This window comes from Bubalus kerabau, chromosome 4 (assembly GCF_029407905.1).
Source record: "Bubalus kerabau isolate K-KA32 ecotype Philippines breed swamp buffalo chromosome 4, PCC_UOA_SB_1v2, whole genome shotgun sequence".
Classification (NCBI taxonomy): Eukaryota; Metazoa; Chordata; class Mammalia; order Artiodactyla; family Bovidae; genus Bubalus; species Bubalus kerabau.
Window position 1 is genome coordinate 76276829 of NC_073627.1, and position 22228 is coordinate 76299056.

Consider the following 22228-nt stretch of genomic DNA (forward strand, 5'->3'; position numbering starts at 1 on the left):
CTTTACGGTGTATGTCATTGTCCCATTTAACAGATAGGGAAACTGTTCTGAGAGGTTAAATTACTTGCCTAAGGTAGAGCTAGAAAGTGGTGGACCCAGTGTACAGGCAGGATTCAAGGATTTAGAGGGACTTCCCTGGTGGTCTAGTGGTTAAGACTCCATGCTCCCAATGCAGGGAGCATGAGTTTGATCCCTGGTCAAAGAACTAAGATTCTACATGGTGCAGCAAAAACCAAACAAAAACAAAACAAAAAAGAAAAAAGAGAGCAAGAGAGAAATGAAGACTTTTGGGACTTTCTAGGTGGCCTAGTGGTTAAGAGCGTGAGCTTCCAATGCAGTGGGTTTGTTCCCTGATTGCGGAACTGAGATCCCACTTGCTGCACACCCAAAAATAAAAGAAAACTAAAAACAAAGAGCAAGGATTTAGAGTACACAGATGGGGAAGCAAGCATTCCAGCCAAGCGTCTCAGACCTTGAACTTGAAAGAGAGCAGAATGGAGAGAGGAAACAGGGAAGGGTGGGGACAGTATGAACGAAGCCAGAGGGTGTGGAAGAGCCTTTTTAGGAAAGGCCAACAGTCTTTTTTCTTTGTTTTTTTTTAATTAGACTATTTATTTTGTATTTGGGTATAGCCAATTAACAGACAGTGTTGTGATGGTTTCTGATGAATAGCACAAGGATTCGGCTGATACATACACATGTATCATGTATACATATACATGTATCTGTTCTCCCCCCAAGAGCTTCCCTGGTGGCTCAGAGGTAAAGAATCTGCCTGAAGTGCAGGAGCTGCAGGAGACCTGGGTTCAATCCCTGAGTCAGGAAGGTCCCCTGGAAAAGGGAATGGCAACCCACTCCAGTATTCTTGCCTGGAGAATCCCATGGATGGAGGAGCCTGGCTACAGTCCATGGGGTCACAGAGTCAGACTTGATGGAAACGACTTAGCATGCGCGCATTCTCCGTCAGACTCCTCTCCCATCCAGGCTGGAAAGGCCAATAGCATTGGTCATGAACCCTGCAGGTAAGGCAATGGTCCCTGAAGGCTTTAGAGGAATGCCGTGTGAACATCAGCGCCTCCTCACAGTTACCTATGTAACAGAGTGGGGTTTTGGGATCATGGCCTTTCTCCTGGCTCTACAGCTTTTCTTGCTAGTTCTAAAGGCCTGTTGACCCTCTCTGACCCCTCACTGCCCTTTGAGAAGCCCAGGAACAAATGCAAAGCAAAGGACTCAGCTCTCTGCCCGAGCCGCCCAGTAAATTCCTACAAATCCAGCTCCCAGCAGAGCTTCTGTTAGAAACATCCTCCCTCAGTGATGGGAGTGAACCCTTGCTTCAGGACTGGGCAGGGAAAGCGCTTCATTTATTATTTGATCAGACACAAAGGTTTTTATTGAACACCTGCTAGGAGCCAGGCAGCCATGACGAACATTGTTGTTGTTCTTGTTCAGGCACGCAGCCGAATCTGAGTCTTTGCGACCCCATGGACTGTAGCCCGCCAGCCTCCCCTGTCCATGGGATTTCCCAGACAAGAATACTGGAGTGGGTTGCTCTTTCCTTCTTCGGGGGATCTTCTCGACCCAGGGATTGAACCTGCATCTCCTGCATTGTAGGTGGATTCTTTGACTGCTGAGCCACTGCTGAAGCCCCACAGGGCATTAGAGAAACAAAATCAGCCAAGACAAACTCCTGGTTTCTAAAGATACGCAGTAGAGTTGAGGGGGCCAATGGGTGAGCCAACAGTTAAGAAAAAATAATCCAGCATAAAAAGGACAGTGATAATTGGGAGATACTTCTGCCATTCTTTCTGCCCAATAATAAACCTCCCCCCTCAATCAAAGACACAGTACAGTGACCTGTGGGACTGCTGGACTGGAGACCACGTGTGGCCACTTTATCACGTGACCTTGGGGAAGTCACTTTCCTTCTGAGTCTCAGTTTCCTCATCTGTATAATGGGTATCATACCCACCACCCCGGAGGAGGACTGCAAAGATCAAATGAGACCTAAGAAAAATGCTTTGAGGAGGCATAAAGCACCATATTTAGAGTCAGTTAGGGTTCAATTCCTGGGTCAGGAAGATCCCCTGACCTTCCTGGGCACGGCATGGGCCTGGCAACTCACTCCAGTATTCTTGCCTGGAGAATCCCCATGGACAGAGGAGCCTGGCCAGCTACGGTCTATAGGGTCGCAGAGTTGGACACGACTGAAGCAACTTAGCACGCACACCCACACCATTAGGAAATAGCATTTTATAAAGTGCACCCACAGGCAAGACCACAGTTTAAAAGCAATGCCCTCCAGCAGAGCCTGGCTGGAAATTCCTTAGGCTTGTGGAATGGCTCCTGTCCTTCGCATACGGACCACATTTACCGTGGATGTCAGGGGAAAGAGCAGTGCCCTGTCTGGGCAGCACAGAGCCCTCGTGCTGCAGGCCAGCTGGGGGGCACGGAGAGTTCTTTCTTCGCAGGAGAAGAAAAGTTCAGCCTCCTTAAAGGGCAGCCGGTCTAGATTATCCCTGGGGCTCTGCTCTGCAGCTGCAGAGCATCAGAGCCTATTTTCCCAGCCCCACGTGTTTATTTCTGTTCCCCACAACCTCCTGTCTTTTGACTTGTTTTGCTTTGGCAGGGTCTGGAAGGCAAGATAAACACACCTAAAGGAGCTGTGAGATTTCAGGATTATGCCGGGTTTCCCCTCCTCTTGTCTCTTGAGAAGCAAAGTTCCCTGGACTTTTGGGCCCTTCTGATGCATATCCCAGCAGGGTCTGAGGTACTTAGAGATTGGTTCTGTTCCGGGAGCCCCTCATCCATTCATTCATCCAGTCGCTCACTCACTTAGTACCATTTGTTGATGGCAGCATGTCAGGTTTCTGCCTGCAAGTGAGGCTACGGGTGGGAACCACAAGAATGTTGAATGCCTGTCTTCTCCAGAGCTGACTGTGGTGGGGGCATGGGAGCTGGCTGAGGGAACGGTGCTAGGCGATTTCTCATGTGTGGGGGCCATGGGTCAGGGAGGTCCTCCTGGAGGAGGTGGCATTGATGTGCCTTACAGCAGGGGTCCCAGCCTCCAGGATGTAATGCCTGATGACCTGAGGTGGAGCCGATGTAATAATAATGGAAATAAAGCACACAATAAATGTCATGCACTTGAATCATCCTGAGACCATCCCCTCCCTCCTCCCAGTCTGTGGAAAAATTGTCATCCATGAAATGGGTCCCTGGTGCAAGCGCATGGCCACCCTCTCCAGTATTCTTGCCTGGAGAATCCCCATGGACAGAAGAGCCTGGTGGGCTATAATCCACTGGGTCGCAAAGAGTCAGACACGACTGAAGCGACATAGCACGCACGTCTGCACCATTAGGAAAGAGCATTTTATAAGGCGCACCCACAGACCAGCCTACAGTTTAGAAGTGATGCCCTGCAGCAGAGCCTGGCTGGAAAAAGGTTAGGGACCACTGCACAAGACCCAGCTACTGTGAAGTTGCATAGCCCAGGCTTGACCCTAGATCTGTCCCCTACAGCAGTGCTTTTAACCCTGGCTGGACATTTACAACACCTGCCATCTGTTCAGAAATTTCCCTTCCCCACTTTCCCACTGGTTGATCTTTTAAAAAAAAAAACTTTTTATTTTATACGGAGGTATAGCTGATAAGCAATGTTATGATAGTTTCAGGTGGACAGCAAAGGGACTCAGCCAACCATATACATGTATCCATTCTCCCCCAAGCTCCCCTCGCATCCAGGCTGCCACATGACATTGAGCAGAGTTCCCTGTGCTAGACAGCAGGTCCTTGTTGGTTATCCATTTTAAATAGAGCACCTCCTGGTTGATTTTGAAGCACTCAGGTGATTCTTAGAGACATCCTATGGCCAGGAACTGCTGATGTCCCAGGCTCTTTCTCTTACTCCTAAAGACACGCTTTCCTGCAGCTCCAGAGGACTGCTGGGAGACAGATGAAAGGCACTTTTCATGTGGAGAGGGAAATACTTGTCTTCAGTGTTCAGCCGGCTCTGTGGTTTGAAAATGAAGGGCCTTTGCTGTCCTCCCCGGCTCCACTTCGGAGCAGCTATGTGACCCTAGGCAAGTTATTTGACTCTTCTGGGCCCATTTCTCCTCTCTTCAGGGAAGGTCATAATGACTAACTCATGGAGCCATCGAGCAGAGTAAATGAGCAAAGCCGTGGTTAAAGCACTCTGCCCCGGGCCTGACGTGCCGCCCCATGCAGACACTAGGTGTCCATGAGTTCCCTTCGTCATCCATCCTTGACTTGAAATCTCTCCCTGGCAGAATCCGCCTTTGTTGTCGCTGAGTTTGGGATGGTTCTAAGCCAGGTGCAGACAAGCCCCATAGGCAGTGGGTAGTTCTAAAGGGTACCCTAGCTCTCAAAACCAGTTACAAGATGGTAGCTACTGGTTGTTAAACTGTCCTCTCCCAGGCCCACGGAGAGGCAGAATAATGCAGCCACTCCCTCGGCTGTGCTCCCACCAGACGCTAGAGAAAGATAGTCGGCATCTTGCCCCCTCAATTATAACCCTGAAACCCAAAGTAAATAGAGTAAAGTAAGGTAGGGAATAATTGGATGAAAAAAACCCTGGAGCCATCCAGAGATGCCAGCGCCCCGTGAGTGAAACCAGATGCAGGTTTTAAAATCCTGGAATGGATTCCCCAGAGATACTGTCAAGTTCCCTTCCATTCCCAGAGGCAGAATGAGCAGCTGTCAGGCCTGATACAGAGTGGAGAGGAATGCTGTATATGCAGCGGGGGAGAGGGGCGGGTTCAAGGCCAACATTGACATTCAATGCCAAGGCCAGGGCACCTGGGGTAGACCCAGCCTGCTTTGTCTAGGACCTTGCTTCTCCTACCTATTTGTCTACAAGGCAAAGAGAGCAAGGATTTGTTTTGAAAACAGAATCCCTACATACTAGATTTGTGCTGGGAGCCCCCGAGTGGCCTCAGCCCTGGCTCACATTCCTAGACCGTTCCGGAGCAGTCTTGCCTAACGAATCACATCCAGCTTGCATTAGTGAGTAGAAACTTGCTGACAGCAGGAGCCAGTCTTCTGCCGACGCCCCTGTCCCCCTCCCCTCCCAGGCTAAGAAGCCAGGAACTGAGCCCTGGGGAGAGCAGAGGAAGTTAGGATGAGATTAATCCAATTGGAGGGCTGAGCCTGCCCCCCCTCCCCCCACCATTTTCCCCACTCCCCAAGCTGCAGGCTTGCTTTGCAACAAGAGTCTCAAGAGTATATCTTGGGGACTTCCCCGGCAGCACAGTGGTTAAGACTCCATGCTCTCAATGCAGGGGGCACAGGTTCGATTTCTGGTTAGGGACTAAGATTTTCCATGCTTCACTGCATGGCCTTTTTTTTTTTTTTAAAAAGGGATACATCCCTGATGGGGCCACTGGTACCCAAGCGATCTTCATAAGTCGTGAAGATGCCTCAGGTTGCTGGGCAAAGTGCAGGCTGGTGGGTGGGGCTCACAGTGATGGGTGTCCATGACGGGCCAAGTCCTTGACATGCGTACTTGCTCCCAACCATCACCATTTTCCCCATTGTAAGGAGAGGTAAGTAGAGAGCAGTCCCATCGCGTCTTTAGTGGAGCCAGAATTGAAACCCTGTTTCTAAGTCCAGAATCAGCCTCATGCCACTCTCCCCTGCTGCCTCCCCACAGGGATCACCATGCTTCCCTCCATCTGAGTTCCCCACCCGACTCAACACCCAAGAGGCGAGTAGCTAACCAGCCCTTCGATGGGTGCATGGGATCACAGGTGCTGTCTATGGGCATTTTTGGTAACAAGGACCAGAGACTCACTGGGTCACTTCAAGTAATGTGGGTATATGGTAAGGACACCCAGGAAGACTTCAGAAGACTAGGGTTTGTAAGACTGTAGGCTTGCAGAGCTTGGAACAAGGTCTTTAGAATCCAAGACAGTTCTGGTGGCCTCAGGACCGGGGTTCATGTCTTCACTCTAGTGTCTCATGTCCAACATGGCTTATTCATTCCACCTTCCTTGCTTCTTTATGCTTCTGCTCAGCTCTCTATTACCCCTTCTAGGTTTCGGCATTATTTGTGGTGGTTTGTTGTTGTTGGTCAGTTGCTAAATCTTGTCTGACTCTTTTTGACCCCTGGACTGCAGTGTGCCAGGCTCCCCTGTCCTTCACTGTCTCCTGGAGTTTGCTCAAATTCAGGTCATTGAGTCAGTGATGCCGTTCAACCATCTCATCCTCTGCCACCCACTTCTCCTCCTGACCTCAGTCTTTCCCACCATCTGGTTCTTTTCCAATGAGTTGGCTCTTTGCATCAGGTGGCCAAAGTATTGGAGCTTCAGCTTCAGCACCAGTCCTTCCAATGAATATTTAGAGTTGATTTCCTTTAGGATTGACCGATTTGATCTCCTTGTGATGGTTAGAAAAGCCCACAGACACTGTGGCGATTACCTAGAAGAAGCTGCATGTGTCAAACAGTGGTGACATCTGTAACCCACAACAAGTGTGAAGAAGTTGTTGCTAGAGGTATCGCCAGAAAATGCAAAGGCTTCTTCATCCATATATCATATTTTCTTCTTCTTCATAGTCTGACCTCATCTGTGCCTGAGGGGCCACCCTGTTTAACTGAGGGGCTAAGAGCATACCTGAGGTCTTGCTTCAGGAGGGTGGATGAGAGCCTCATTGTCAATCCCAGGAGTGGCCTGGGTAGTGGGCAGGGTCAGCAGAGCAGGTCAGAGAATGAGGAGGTGGGTTCCATGGTCTGGTCCTGCAGCTAGGCAGAAAGCTCCCAGCAGGGCTTAGAACGATTGAAGCGCTGGAAAACTTGCTGGTGAAATGATTAAACCCTTTGATCTGGGAGAGAGCAAGGAGCCTACCCAGCCAGAAAGGGCCAGTCTCCTGCTCTGGGTTTCCTATATCAGCTTCCTCTCCTGTGGTTACTCAGCCAGACAAAAAGTGATGCTGCTGTTTGAGGCTGTGATGGAAGGGACTCTTCTCTGTCTGCTGCCTTGTATAAAAAGGCAGATCTGGGACTTTTCTGGTGATGTAGTGGATAGGAATCTACCTGCGAATGCAGGGGGCACAGGTTTGATCCCTGGTCCGGGAAGATTCCACATACTGAGGAGCAACTAAGCCCATGCACCAGAGCTAATGAAGTCTGTGCACCTAAAGCCTGCACTCTGCAACAAGAGAAGCCGCTGCAATGAGAGACCTGGACACCACAGTGAAGAGCAGTCCCCACTCACCACAGTTAGAGAAAGTCTATGCAGAGCAACAAAGACTCAGAAAAAAGAAGCAGAGGAGAATCTGTGACCCCAAATCTGGAGCTGTAGGGGAAACAGAGCAGTGGAGTGTCCCTGCTATGAGTGGTAACCAGGAAAAACTCTGCCCAGGATTTAGTGGCCAAGGGCTTGGGACAGGCTGTCAAGTTAGCAACTCTCCATTCATCCTCCAGGTGTTCAGTGAGGAGCGGTGCTCGGTATTTCTCTTGAGCTCGGGTCTCCCAGAGCAGAGGTGGAGTGTGGGCGGAACTCTTCCTGTAGATAGCAGGGTGGGGAACCCAGTGGTGGTCCCTACTCTCCACCTGCAAACCGTGGGCACATGTCCAGGTAGATTCCAGTCTGCAGAGTAGACTGAACAAGAGAACGGATGTCATATCCTCTTCACTCAGGGGGTTCCCTTGGTGAATCAAACCCAGATATCCACATGGGAACTGCTTGGGCACAGTGGGTTCTTCAGGGTTGCGTGCCAACATTTTGCTCAGGAAGGACTTCCTGGGGCTTCACTGTGGTGGAAAGTGAAGAAGGAAGTGGAGACCTGTTGGTCAAGGGCAGCTGTTAAGGGAAGTAACATGAAGTTGTGAAAGCGTGAGGACCTTTGTCCCCACCTGAGCCATCCCCTCTGTCTACTGGGTTAGGAGTGTCTGAGTTTTATTTTTTTAAGATTTTCTTTTTATGAGGACCATTTTTAATGTCTTTAGTGAACTTGTTACAATACTGCTTCTGTTTTATGTTTTGGTTTTTTGGCCCTGAGCCATGTGGGATCTTCGCTCCCCAACCAGGGATCAAACCCAAACCCCCTACCTTGAAAGGCCAAGTCTTAACCACTGGACAGCCAGGGAAGTCCCAGTGCCTGGGTTCTGAACAATCCGAACCACTGCCTTCCACCTCCCTCTACTGTCCTGTACAGAGAGAGGCATCTCCTTGACCCCAAACAGCCAGGCACACTCCATGGGGACCACTCTGGGTGGATGTCTAAGGAATTAGCTCGCTGGACTTACAGGAAGTATAACGGGGCATGTGGGGTGGGGGGCATTGGGCACAGGCTGACGCAGCCTCCTGGACACCGCCTCTCATTCTTGGGGCTGACACAGCTGTGGGGTGAACGCATTTCCCAGTGGTGGTGGTTTGCTTGGTGGGAAAGCGTTGCTCTAGGGCAGAAACTGCTGGGAAAAGGCAGAGTTTACACCCTCTGCCCACAGAAACCCAAACCTCTTAGCAAGTCGTGACGTTCGTCTCAGGCTGGAGAGGAAGTCAGCGTTGGCTTCATTGGGGGGTTCCCCAGGCGGATTCCCGAAGGTGGCATGACAGCTCGGCCTGGGTACGGCCTGCCTCTGGCCGCCCCTGTAGCTCTTAGGGCAAAGCAGGCCAGGCTTACTGTTCGTGGGACTGCCCCTTTAGACTGTCTGAGTCCCTCATTGGGGCAGTTAGCATCATAATCAGATCAAATCTCAGCTTATGGTTTTCCTCAGGGTGGTAGCCACAGGGATGCGCTCCTGTTAGGGGGAAGAAAGGATTAAAAAATTATAGCTTAAAAAAAAAAAATTATAGCTTAGAGACCTCCCTGGCAGTCCTGTTCTTAAGATTTCACCTTCCAATGCAGGGGGTGTGGGTTTGATTCCTGGTTGGGGAGCTAAGCTCCCATATACCTTGAGTCCAAAGAACCAGAACAGAAAATGGAAGCAATATTGTAACAAATTCAATAAAGACTTAAAAAATGGTCCACATCAAAAAAAAAAAAAAAAAAAATCATAGCTTAGTGCTATGTTCCATAAGATGGCGCTAGATCAAAATTTGCCTCATTGATTTTTTTGGGACCTGCAGTGTCTGCTGACCCCGTGGGCAAGGGACTGTGTTCAGCCTCCATTGTAGGGAGAACTCCTGGATCTGGGGGACCTGGGAACAAGTGACAACGGACAGGCTTCAGTGCTTGATGAATCAACTCTGGTGTCTGGTGTCTGGGTGTGCGTGGGTTGGGGGACACACACATCCCCGAGACTGATGGGGGCTGTGACCTTGTTTGGCGTGTGGGGAGCATGGGGCAGAAACAGTCTTGAACTTGATGCTCTGAGCCCCATAATTATGGTTACCGTATGCTTCCAATGTTTTGAAGTTGTCCTGTTTCCAAATATTCTTTTGCCACTTCCATATACATTGAAGCCTCCTGGGAACTCTAACATTTCAGCATCCAAGTGACACTTTCCAGATTTCCTTCAGCACTCACTATAATCACATGTCAGACCACATCCTTATTTTCTCATGTAGAATGTATGGTCATCAAACCAACAGCTTGAGTTCTGGGTCCAGAACCCTGGGGTCGTCCTACCGAAAGAAGATGTCAGTGCGGGGACTGAGTAGAAGAGATGAAGATGTAATAAGGAGGGTGTTGGAAACATTGGTAGCCATGTTGCTGACTCTCCATTCAGGCTCCCAACAAAGTCACTGGCTGTGTCCACTAGACAGGACCTGCCCTCCGGGGTACATGCTATCTGAGTGTATTCATTTGTGCATGCTTTCACTGGGCCCAGCCTGGGCACGTCGAAGTACCAGGCCCTGCATCAGGCTATGTGACCTGGCCTCAGAATTCTCCCAGTGTCCTAAAGAGTCAACAGGCAACTGTTACACGAAGTGATAAGATATGTCCGCAGAAGGGGTCTTGGATGGGAATGGGTGACCACAGGAGGCTTTTTTTGGGAGATGTGACATCCAAGCTTGAGATTTAAAGGACGTGAAAATGTTAGGCCAGAGTACAGAGCAGCTTTTTTCCTAAGATACAGGGGTTCGTGTTCTCCCTCAGCTCTTTCAGGTCCCCACTCAAGGTCTTCCTTGTCTCCCCATCTGAAATGGCACCCCCTCAAGCTCCATTCCCTTCCTTGTCTTCCTGTCTATAATGGCACCCTCTACCCATCTCCTTCCCTGTCTCCCCGTCTAAGACGGTGGCCCCCACCCTCCACTCCTTTCCTTGTGTCCCCAGCCTGGCACCCTCCATGCTCCATTCCCTTCCTGTGTTCCTGTTCTTGTCTCTACACCATCACTACCTGGCCATAGTTATATTTGAATTTGTTTCCCAGCTCTGTGACTAGTCTCCTCCACTACAATAGAGTCCATGAGGGCAGACACTTTGTTCACGGATCTATGCATCGCTCCTACAACAGGACCAGGCTCCTAACAGATGGTCAGTCACTTATTTGGCAAGATGAAGAAGTGAGTACAGTGAGCGAGGCTGGCCAGAGCGGAGGATAAGGGGGCATCTCTGAACGTCAGCTGGGCTGCCTGTACCGCACCACACTTCTTCCTGTTATTTGGACCTTGAACTCGGCCTCGCCTGCTCTGGGAGGCACAGCCTCCTCCTGCCACTCTCCCTTTACTGATGACCCCACACGGAGACTGCCATTGGCAGCCTCCTGGGCTGGCGTGGCCCACGGCCCACGGTGACAGGGTGCTGACAGAGGCGAGGCAGGTCTGGGAGAAATCAAGACTGACGTTTCAGCCTCAGCCAACACGCCAGGGCCAGACGCCCAGCCCGGGCCAGGTTGTGTTTGTGGCTGCCGGCTCCAGGTTGGCTTGTTGTGACGGCTCCCGGGTGGTGTCTCTGTCTCAGACCTGGCCTCTGAGTCCCGCTGCGCTCATTGTTTTCCATCTGGAGGAGTCTCTGCTCTCTTGCTCATTCTCAGCCTCTTCTGATAACCTGGCTGGAGCTTATAAACTCATGTGCAAAGAATAGTCAGGGATGACGGGTGCATGAGGTGCTCAGTTGCTCAGTCATGTCTGACTCTTGGTGACCTGTATGAACTATAGCCCACCAGGCTCCTCTGTCCATGGGACTTTCCAGGCAAGAATACTGGAGTGGGTTGCCATTCCCTTCTCCAGAGGATCTTCCTGACCCAGGGATCGAACCCGCATCTCTTTCATCTCTTGCACTGGCAGGAGATTCTTTACCGGCTGAGCCACCAGGAAACACCCCAGCAATCCTCCTTATTGGTATTTACCCAAATGAATTGAAAACTTATGTCTATACAGAACCCCGAACATGAATGTTTGTAGCAGCCTTATTCATAATTCCTTCCAAGATGCCTTTCATTGGGTGAATGGATAGTTAAACCATAGTACATCCAGGCAATGGAACATTATTTGGTGCTAGAAAGAAATGAGCTATCCAGCCATGGAAAAAGGAGCCTTAAATGCATATTACTACATGAAAGAAGCCAATCTGAAAAGGCTACATACTGTATGATCCCAACTATATGGCATTATAGGAAAAGCAAAGCTATGGAGACAGGAAAAAGATCAGTGTTGGCCAGGGGCTAAGGGGTGGGGGTTGGGATGAAGGGATGGAGCACAGAGGATTTTTTAGGTAGTGAAACCATTCTGCAGGATACTATGTTGGTAAATACAGATGCCACCACCCTTATGGCAGAAAGTGAAGAGGAACTAAAAAGCCTCTTGATGAAAGTGAAAGTGGAGAGTGAAAAAGTTGGCTTAAAGCTCAACATTCAGAAAACGAAGATCATGGCATCCAGTCCCATCACTTCATGGGAAATAGATGGGGAAACAGTGGAAACAGTGTCAGACTTTATTTTGGGGGGCTCCAAAATCACTGCAGATGGTGACTGCAGCCATGAAATTAAAAGACGCTTACTCCTTGGAAGGAAAGTTATGACCAACCTAGATAGCATATTCAAAAGCAGAGACATTACTTTGCTGACAAAAGTTCGTCTAGTCAAGGCTGTGGTTTTTCCTGTGGTCATGTATGGATGTGAGAGTTGGACTGTGAAGAAGGCTGAGCGCTGAAGAATTGATGCTTCTGAACTGTGGTGTTGGAGAAGACTCTTGAGAATCCCTTAGACTGCAAGGAGATCCAACCAGTCTATTCTAAAGGAGATCAGCCCTGGGATTTCTTTGGAAGGAATGATGCTAAAGCTGAAACTCCAGTACTTTGGCCACCTCATGCAAAGAGTTGACTCATTGGAAAAGACTCTGATGCTGGGAGGGATTGGGGGAAGGAGGAGAAGGGGACAACAGAGGATGAGATGGCTGGATGGCATCACTGACTCGATGGACGTGAACTCCGGGAGTTGGTGATGGACAGGGAGGCCTGGCATGCTGCATTTCATGGTGTCGCAAAGAGTTGGACACAACTGAGCGACTGAACTGAACTGATGTTGGTGAATACATATTATACATTTGTCCAGACCATAGAATGGACAATACCAAGAGTGAACCCTGGTGTAAACTCTTTACTCTGGGTGGTTATGACATGTCTCTGTGTGTTCATAGATTATAAAAAATGTACCATTCTGGAGGCAGGTGTTGATCGTTGGGGAGGAAGCTATCCATGTTGGGGGTGGTGGGGGGGGTCTATACCTTCTTTCTTTTTTAAGTTTTTCCTTTTTTCATTTCATAGGATATCTAGCATCACCAAATATAAAGGGAAAAGCCAGTTCTCACATTTTTATTTAGTGCTATAATTACTAAATTTGGATTTCACCTTGATCTTGAATAAAGTGATTAAATAATGATCAGTAATTAGCAAGAATTTATGCAATCCATGCAGAAATTTGTATTAGATTTCTATTGTAGCTGTAAAAAAAAAATTATAGAATGCTTCATGAATTCACATGTCATCCTTGCTAGTCTTCCCTGTATCGTTCCAGTTTTAGCGCGTGCATGCCAAAGCCAGCACTGTTCCTGCTTTTCAATTTTGCTATGAACCTAAAACTACTCTGAAAAAAAAAGTATTAAAAAAGGTGGAGAGAAGGGCAGGGGTGACACCATGGTTTCTGCTGGCTGCCTGCTTGACCTTCACTGGAGCCCCAGCGTCCTCCCCACGCCCGGTGGTGAAGAGGAGCCGGGGAGGGTTCCTGGGGGGCGCTGCTGTGTCCAGGCTCGGGGGCGTGACCGTGATCCTGCGTTGCTCCTGGCAGGTGGCGTGGAGGCAGTGATGGTACGGCTGGTGAACGGCTCGGGCCCGCACCAGGGCCGCGTGGAGGTGTACCACGAGCGGCGCTGGGGCACCGTGTGCGACGACGGCTGGGACAAGAAGGACGGGGACGTGGTGTGCCGCATGCTGGGTTTCCCTGGCGCGGAGGACGTGCACCGAACCGCTCAGTTCGGACAAGGTAGGGCGCCCACCAGAGGACAACGTGGGGCGAGGGACCCGAGTCCTAGGCCTGCCCTCCCATCCGGGGTCCCCTCGACGGCAGTCCTGCCGGGTGCCACCTGGCCTCCACCTGGGTCCTTCCCACCTTGGGGGGCCTGCAGCCTCCAGCCATCCATCTCCAGACAGTTCTGACCATTAGAACATTCCTTCCTTCCCTCGAATTGGACCCCCTTTCTCTTTTTGTCTCCTGCTGGCCTCTGCTGTTGTGGACTGAATGTCTGTGGCCCCCTACCCCATCCTTCCCCAGCCAAATCCATATGGGCTTCCCTGGTGGCTCAGTGGTGGAGAATCCGCCAGCAATGCAGGAGACACAAGTTCCATCCCTGGGTCAGGAAGATTCCCCTGGAGAAGGAAATGGCAGCCCACTCCAGTATTCTTGTCTGGAGAATCCCATGGACAGAGGAGCCTGGTGGGCTCTAGTCCATGGGGCTGCAAAGAGTCAGACACAACTGCGTGACTGAACAACAACATATTCGTATGTCGAAATCCTGACCCCCAATGTGATGGTATTAGGAGGTGGGGCCTTTGAGGGGGAGTTCTCAAATGGAACTCACAAGTGGAGCTCTCATAATGGAACCTTAGTAAAGGAACCTAAGGGTGCTCTGCCCGCTTCCGTGAGGACACACAGGAGCCTCCTAGTCGGAAGGGGGCTCTGCCTAGAACCTCAGCATCCGAGCACACAGGCACTCTGACCTTGGACTCGCATCCCCCGGATCTGTGAGAAATAAACATCTCTTGTTTACAAGCCGCCCAGTGTGAGCCCATGAAGACAATCGCGCTCACTGAAGCGCTCTTGTGAAATCTGTTGTGACAGCTGGTGGAGGGCAGCCGATTGACCCCAGCGTCCTGGCCTCTGGACTGAAAGGCCCAGTGCGCAGGGAGTTCAAAGGGTCCAGCTCCACAGACAACAGCCCACCGGGGGCGAGTGCTTCCCTCCCACCTGAAGCTGTGCCCTGGGTCTCAGCCTGTGTTCTGCAAGGAAAGCTGCCATCTTTGTTTGCAGGCGAAACAGAAGTGGGGAATCAGTCCTCACTTTCCCATTTTCGGCTCTGATGACAACTTCTCCCTAATATGTGGAAGCAAAACGTTTTAGGGGGAAAAGTCATACATTCTTTTAGAAAAGCCGCACTAGGCCATTTGACTGTCATAGGAAGGGTTAGCCTAAAACTCTTCCATCCCCCCTTGATTTAAAAAAAAATGTTTTTTTTTTAATTATGAAAGTCTGATAACACTTTTACAGAAGACTTGGAAAATACAGAATCAGGTTATATATAGTTCTACTTTATTTTTTAAAGTAGATAAATTAAGATGTTTAGTTGGAGTTTCAATATCAACCTCTCAAAAATGAATAGAACAAATATTCAGAGAAGTAGAAGGATATGATAGATCTGAAAAGCACTGTGAAACCAATTCAACATAATTAACATTTATACAATTTTCACACAAAAGTAAGATACAAATTCGAGTTCCCATAGAATAAAAACTAGGAGACACTGGAACATATCGGGTTTCCCTGATTGCTCAGACGGTAAGGAATCTGCCTGCAATGCAGGAGATCCTTCCTTGGTGTTTGTATCCTATGGCATGAGGGGAAGCCCTACAATTGTCACTCAAGCCTTTTTAAAATCAATTTTTACCAGTGTAGTGGCTTTACAATGTTGTGTCAATTTCTGCTGTTGCTGCTGCTGAGTCGCTTCAGTTGTGTCCAACTCTGTGCAATCCCAAAGACGGCAGCCCACCAGGCTCCCCCGTCCCTGGGATTCTCCAGGCAAGAACACTGGAGTGGGTTGCCGTTTCCTTCTCCAATGCATGAAAGTGAAAAGTGAAAGTGAAGTTGTTCAGTCGTGTTCAACTCTTCGAGACACCATGGACTGTAGCCTACCAGGCTCCTCCGTCCATGGGATTTCCTAGGCAAGAGTACTGGAGTGGGGTGCCATTGCTTTCTCCAATACATATACATATATCCCTTCTTTTTTGGATTTCCTTCCCATTTAGGTCACTGCAGAGCATTGAGTAGAGTTCCCTATGCTATGCAGTAGGTTCTCATTAATTATCTATTTTATGTATAGTATCAATAGTCATATATATGTCACTCATGCTAAGTCACTTCAGTCTTGTCCAACTTTTTGAGACCTACAGACTGTAGCCCACCAGTCCAGGACAATCCTCTGTTCATGAGATTCTCCAGGCAAGAACACTAGAGCAGATTAACATGCTCTCCTCCAGGGGATCTTCCTGATCCAGGGATCGAACCTGCAAGTCTTACATCTCCTGCATTGCCAGGCAGGTTCTTTACCACTGGTGCCACATGGGAAGCCCTTATATATGTCAATCATAATCTCCCAATTCCTCCTACCCACTCCTCTTTCCTTCTTGGTATTCATACGTTTGTTCATTACATCTGTATCTTTATTTCTGCTTTCAATAGGATCATCTATACAATTCTTCTAGATTCCACATATATAAAAATATCATATATTAATGCCACTGGAGTTTTTAAATCAGGTGGTGGAAAGCCAGACTCGATTCTACATTTGCATCAGATGTGCACCATTAAATATGAATATGAAGTGGCTCAGTTGTGTCTGACTCTTTGCAACCCCATTGACTGTAGCCTGCCAGGCTCCTCTGTCCATGGGATTTTCCAGGCAAGAATACTGGAGTGGGTTGCCATTTCCTTCTCCAGGGAATCTTCCTGACCCAGGGTTTGAACCTGGGTCTGCTGTGCTGCAGGCAGACTCTTTACTGTCTGAGCCACCAGGGAAGCCCTAAAAGTGAACTGTGGCCCGACCTCCCCATCATTGTCCAGTAACTTAGGTCATGTGATATTTGAGACCTGGGCAGGTAGGCAGGCCAGGTGTTACTCACAGGTCCACAGAGGGAAATGGGGCCTCCTGTCCCAGCTGCAGTTCCTTCTTCCCAGAGCAGCTTCTGGCTCCTTCCATGGGCAGGCACTAGGCTCAGCGCAGGGATGTGGAGTTGTCTCTGACAACATAGTCTCTGACCTCAGCATGTTCAGTTTAGGGGGAGGTGGACATGTTCACAGATTCTAAACAGCATGGGAAGGGCTCGCCTGCCTGCCAACTGTGGGGCGGGGCGGGGGATGCCCACCTCTCCTGGCAGAGGGCGGGTTGCACCTCAGGTCCAGATGCCCCTCTGACCACAGATTCCCTTCAGACAGGTGCCCAGACTCCTGACCCCAGTCGGCTCACCCTCAGCCTCACGGAGTCCCCCAGGCTCCTGGCCTCAGCCCCGCCTTCCATAGTCTCTGTTTCTCTTACGGATGTGCTTTCTGTCCTTGCAGGCAGGACTGCAGACCTGTCCCTCCCCTTCCCCTCACCCACTCCCCTGTCCCTCCTCTGTTGAGTCCCTGGGTCCTACAGATTCTACCCGTGTCGACCTCTTGGGCCCTTGACTCTGTCCCTTCCTCTTTGTTCTCACTGTTCTTGCCTTCGGAACTCAGGCTGAGTAGAGCAGTGGCTTGGAGCTCAGGCTGTAGGTCAGAGCCTAGCTAGCATCCCATATCTGCCACTTACTGGCTGGTGTCCTGGAGCAGACTTCCTAACCTCCCCAGGCTTCAGCCCTCCCACTTTTGCAGGAGGATGGCAAATGAAGAATGAGATCGTGTATGGCATGCAATAGCACAGCGCAGGCCCAGCTGCAGTCATTGGCTGCTTGTTGGGAGGAGGTGGGGCACCCTCCAGGAGCTCCTTCCCGGACGCCCTGCTCCCCACCTCCTCTTCCAGGCCTTCCTCTTCCTGGCTACCAGGGCTCTTTCTAAAACGGTCTCCTGCTTGTCACTCCCCTGCCCAACGCTCAGTGGGTCTTTACTGCTCTCAGGATCAAGTCTGGTTTCTCGGCTTAGTGCAGCAAGTTCTGTCCTAAAGTGCCTCACTCCTCAGCGGAGCATCCTTCAGCCACGTGCACCCAGATGTGGGCCCTGAGCTCATACAGCTGTTTTTGATCTCCCATGTCGTAGCGCCTGCTCTTCCTCAGGTTTGCAATGCCTTTCCCTCCTCTTCACCTAGTTAATTCTTTTTCAGTTTATTTGCTGTTGTTCAGTTGCAAAGTCGTGTCTGACTCTTTGCAACCCCAAGGACAGCATTCCAGGCTTCCCTGTCCTTCACTATCTCCTGGGGTTTGCTCAGATACATGTCCAACAAGCTGATGATGCCATTCAACCATCTCATCCTCTGTTGTACTGCATAAAGTGGCTCCAATACTTTGGCCACCTAATGGGAAGAACTGACTCATTAGAAAGACCCTGATGCTGGGAAAGATTGAAGGCAGGAGGAGAAGGGGACGACAGAGGATGAGATGGTTGGATGGCATCACTGATTCGATGGACATGAGTTTGAGCAAACTCCGGGAGTTGGTGATGGACAGGGAAGCCTGGCGTGCTGCAGTCCATGGGGTCGCAAAGAGTCGGACACAACTGAGCAACTGAACTGAACTGAAAGTGGGAGGGAGGAAGGAGGAACGAGAGGAGACTGCGAGGAGAGAAGGAAGGAAGAAACTTGTGTGCCTGCAGAATCTGCATCCTCCCCGAGCCATACAAGAAACTGCCGAGCCTGGCATGCTCTTGGTGGTTTGGCACCATAAAACTTTTCCTGGCCAGGGCTCAATAATTAAATGATCAGTGTCCCTGGGAAAAAAAACAAGGAAAGACCCAAGTGAGAAAGACTTGGAGATGATTTTTTTTTATTTTAAATTGGTCCAAGAGCTGTTGGAGAGGGACGGAGTGCAGTTGGAGAAGATGGAAGTGATGGCTGGAACAGGGTCCAGAAAGAGATGGAGTGGGTGAGACCAGGGCAGCACCAGGGAACTGGTCCTGGACCCACTGAGAAAATCTGTGAAACATGCAGACAGACAAAGGAGGTGAGGATGGGTACAAATGCAGGTGGATTCGTAGGTGGGGGTGGATGGATGGATTGAGAATGTCCATTCTAATTATATTATTATTAGCATTTTTGCTCTTTTTTTTCTTAAGATCAAATTTAAATACTGGGAGGTGGCTTAGTGCAAGGGTCAGCAAATATTAAAGGGCCAGCCAGAAGTAAATATTTTAGGCTTTGTGGGCTAGATGGTTTGTCTCACAACTATTCAACTCTGCGGTTGTAGCACCAAAGTAACTACAGACAAAAGTAACTACAGTCTACAAGGTAGATGTTCCAATAAAACTTTATTTACAAAAGCAAGAAGTGGGCTGAATTTGGTTTGCCACCTCTTAGTGATCCATAATGTGCACTGTATATGTGCTTCTGTAAGGAACAGGGACTAGACTGGCTGGACATCAGAGGTCACTGTCTCCTCCTTCCGTAATAGTTGTGGGACAGGTCTGCTAACCTTTCTGGGGCCTCAGTTTTTCTTTCTCTTAAATATCTATTTGATAGCTGTCCTGCCTGCCTCTGTGTGGTGCTCTGATGGCAGCCCTTAGGGGTCAGTGTAACTCATTCCTTCTATTAATATTACTCTAAATAAACATGCAGCAGCTCAAATATTAGTTCCATGAAGCAAAAACTTTTTGTTTTTTCTTGTTTTGTTTTTGTACCATTTTTAAAGGTTACTTTCCCTTTACAGTTATAACAGAATATTGGCTATAGTCCCCATGTTGTACAATACATCTTTGTAGCCTATCTTACCTCCAGTCGTTTGTACCTCCCAGTTCCCCATCCATGGTTGCCCCTTCCCCTTCACTGGTACCCACTAATTTGTTTTCTGTACATATGCATTTTTTGGTATAGTCGTTAGTTTGTTGTGTTATCTTAGATTCCTCCTATACGTGATATCATAAAGTATTTGACTTTTCTGACTTATTTTGCTTAGAGTGATGCCCTCCGGGTTCATTCATGTTGCTGCAAGTAGCAAAGTTTTGTTCTTTTCTGTGGCTGAGTAGTATCCCATTGCATATATAATATATACCGCATCTTCTTGATCCACTCCTCTGTTGATGAGCACTTCGGTTGCTCTCCTATCTTGGCAACTGTATAATTACAGTGCTGCTGTGAACATTGGGGTGCATGTATCTTCTTGAATTAGTTTTTGTTTCTTGTGGATATGTATCTGGAAGTGGGATTGCTAAATCATATGGTAATTCTGTTTTTCATTTTTTGAGAAACCTCCATACTATTCTCCACCAATTTATATTCTTAGCAGCAGTGGGTTTTTTAAAAAATCATTTTCTGTTCACTAATGTAGCCCAAACACCCAGAATAGCACTGAGCATGGAGTAGATGCTTAACTATTTCTTGAATGAATGAATGATGAGAATAAAATAAAATCTCTGCTTACTCATCCCAACCATCCCCTCACATTCCAACAGCCCCTAAGGCTCCAAGTGTCAGAAGACCTGGCCTCTGGTCCCAGTTTTGCCTCCATAGGATAAAACCTCACCGTATAGCTTCAGTTTTCTGACTCTAAAGTGGGGGAACAGAAAACCCCCTTCCTGCTTCCTAATGGGGCTTGTTATGGAGCTCACGGAGAGAACCAGCATGGAGGAGCAGACCTAATCTAGAGCAGGGCTCTCGGACTCGAAGGCATGCTGACTGGTGGAGATGCTGTTAAGATACAGTGTGTTAGTCACTTCAATTGTGTCCGACTCTGTGACTGTAGCCCACCAGGCTCTTCTGTCCATGGGATTCTCCAGGCAAGAATACTAGAGTGGGTCGCCGTGCCCTCCTCCAGGGGATCTTCCCGACACAGGAATCAAACCCAGGTTCAGGTTCCACTGGGCGCAAGACTCTGCCATTGCTGATGAGCTCCTGGGTGATACTGACCTCCTGGTGCTCAGGCCACACAATGAGTGTCAGGTGTCAGCTCTCATGGGTGTCAACTGACACAATGATTGGTACCTGGATTCATGAGAGTTCTAGCCTCTCTGACACGCGGGGAGCAGAGATGATCTGCGAGTTCATTGGCCCCTTTAATGATGTCCCAATAACTGCAGATATGAGCATTGCTGATTTAACAACCCTGTCCTCATTTTCGGAGAAGGCAATGGCACCCACTCCAGTACTCTTGCCTGGAAAATCTCATGGACGGAGGAGCCTGGTGGGCTGCAGTCCATGGGGTCGCTGAGGGTCGGACACAACTGAGCGACTTCACTTTCACTTTTCACTTTCATGCATTGGAGAAGGAAATGGCAACCCACTCCAGTGTTCTTGCCTGGAGAATCCCAGGGATAGAGGAGCCTGGTGGGCTGCCGTCTCTGGGGTCGCACAGAGTTGGACACGACTGAAGCGACTTAGCAGCAGCAGCAGCAGTCCTCATTTTATTAGCTCTTCCATGACTGAACATTAGCTAGAACTCCCTAGCCAAACCCCAACTAGAGTTTGGAGTTCCGTGATCCTGTGTACACATTAGGACTGGTAACCTTGGGCCTGTTTTGTATTTGTCAGTCTCCTTCATTTGCTGCTTTATTTGTTTTGGGTGTGACTAATCCCACGGAGCTCTTGGGTCTGCAACCTTTTCCTGGGTAATTTGTAAACTGATGTGTTTTCCAGGAGACATTTAATCTGAGAATTTTTGCTCAGCCTCAAAGGGCTTATTGTGTAAGAGGCACACTGTATCCGGCCAGGGAAGAGGCTGTGATGAACAAATAACACGAACAAAGACAGCAGAAAGAGATCTCTCCTCCCAGGTCTGTCCCCTAGTTCACTGCTCAGCAATCCCTTGAGCAGATGCCGAATATCTCAGCATAACAAAAATATGTCCAAACCACTAAGTCCTTGCAATCAATTTGTTGTTGTTCAGTCGCTCAGTCATGCCCGACTCTTTGTCACCCCATGGACTGCAGCACGCCAGGCTTCCCTGTCCTTCACCATCTCCCGGAGCTTGCTCAAACTCATGTCCATGGCAGTCAGTGATGCTACCTAACTATCTCATCCTCAGCTGCCCCCTTCTCCTCCTGTCCTCAATCTTTCCCTGCATCAGAGTCTTTTCCAAAGAGTTGGCTCTTTGTTTCGGTGGCCAAAATATTGGAGCTTCTTACTGGGCAGCAAAATGGTTTAGTTGTTCCCTGGATGCTCTTTGTAAAGGGATTTCCCATGCAGTCCAAGGGTGAGTGACAGGTTTTAAGGATTTTAATACTCAAAGAGTCGGACATGATTTAACAACTAAACAACAACAATACTCGACAATTCCTCTAAAAGGAGAGGTTGTCTGGCTGCCGAGTGACGGGACAAGGAGGCATGGTATTAGGATCAGATGCTAGGATCCCTGAACTGCCTTTCATGTAGGGTTTTGGTGCATTTCAAAGCCCTTTAAAATACAGGAACTATTACTTCGTTTGGGCTTCCTTTGTGGTTCAGCAGTGAAGAATCTGCCTGTCAAGGCAGGAGACTCAGGTTCAATCCCTTGGTCAGGAAGATCCCCTGGAGAAGGAAATGGCAACCTACTCCAGTATTCTTGCCTGGGCAATCCCATGAATAGAGGAGCCTGGTGGGCTACAGTCCATGAGGTTGCAAAGAGTTGGATACTACATAGCGACTAAACAACAATTACCTCGTTTAACTTGCCCAGATTGACATGGTAATATTGGAACGCAGTTTCTGACCTTCAACCCCATGATTTTTGGTACCAGCTCTTGAACGTAACAAGTAAGTTTACCCAGTAGGTTCTCAGTTTACTTAGCTTCAGCACCAAAAGTCTCACGTCCTGGGAATCCCCTCCCACTTTTACAACTGCAATGGTCCTCCGGGATGGGCTGAGACTTGAGATTTGTCCTACTTGTTGTAAAGCCCTATTTCTGCTGTACCAGAGAAGGCGATGGCACCCCACTCCAGTACTCTTGCCTGGAAAATCCCAT

General features: G+C 49.0%; 1 protein-coding gene and 1 pseudogene across 1 annotated transcript in view; one reads left to right on the forward strand and one right to left on the reverse strand.

Moving 5' to 3' along the window:
• The window catches only part of SCARA5 (scavenger receptor class A member 5), a 133760-nt gene that overhangs the window by 107523 nt on the left and 4009 nt on the right, over positions 1-22228 (forward strand). Inside the window, exon 8 of the mRNA XM_055577794.1 lies at positions 13187-13381. Within this exon, the coding sequence (XP_055433769.1) occupies positions 13187-13381 (195 nt within the window). The remainder of the gene's footprint in view (positions 1-13186; positions 13382-22228) is intronic.
• On the reverse strand, positions 12853-12943 carry LOC129651898 (uncharacterized; annotated as a pseudogene).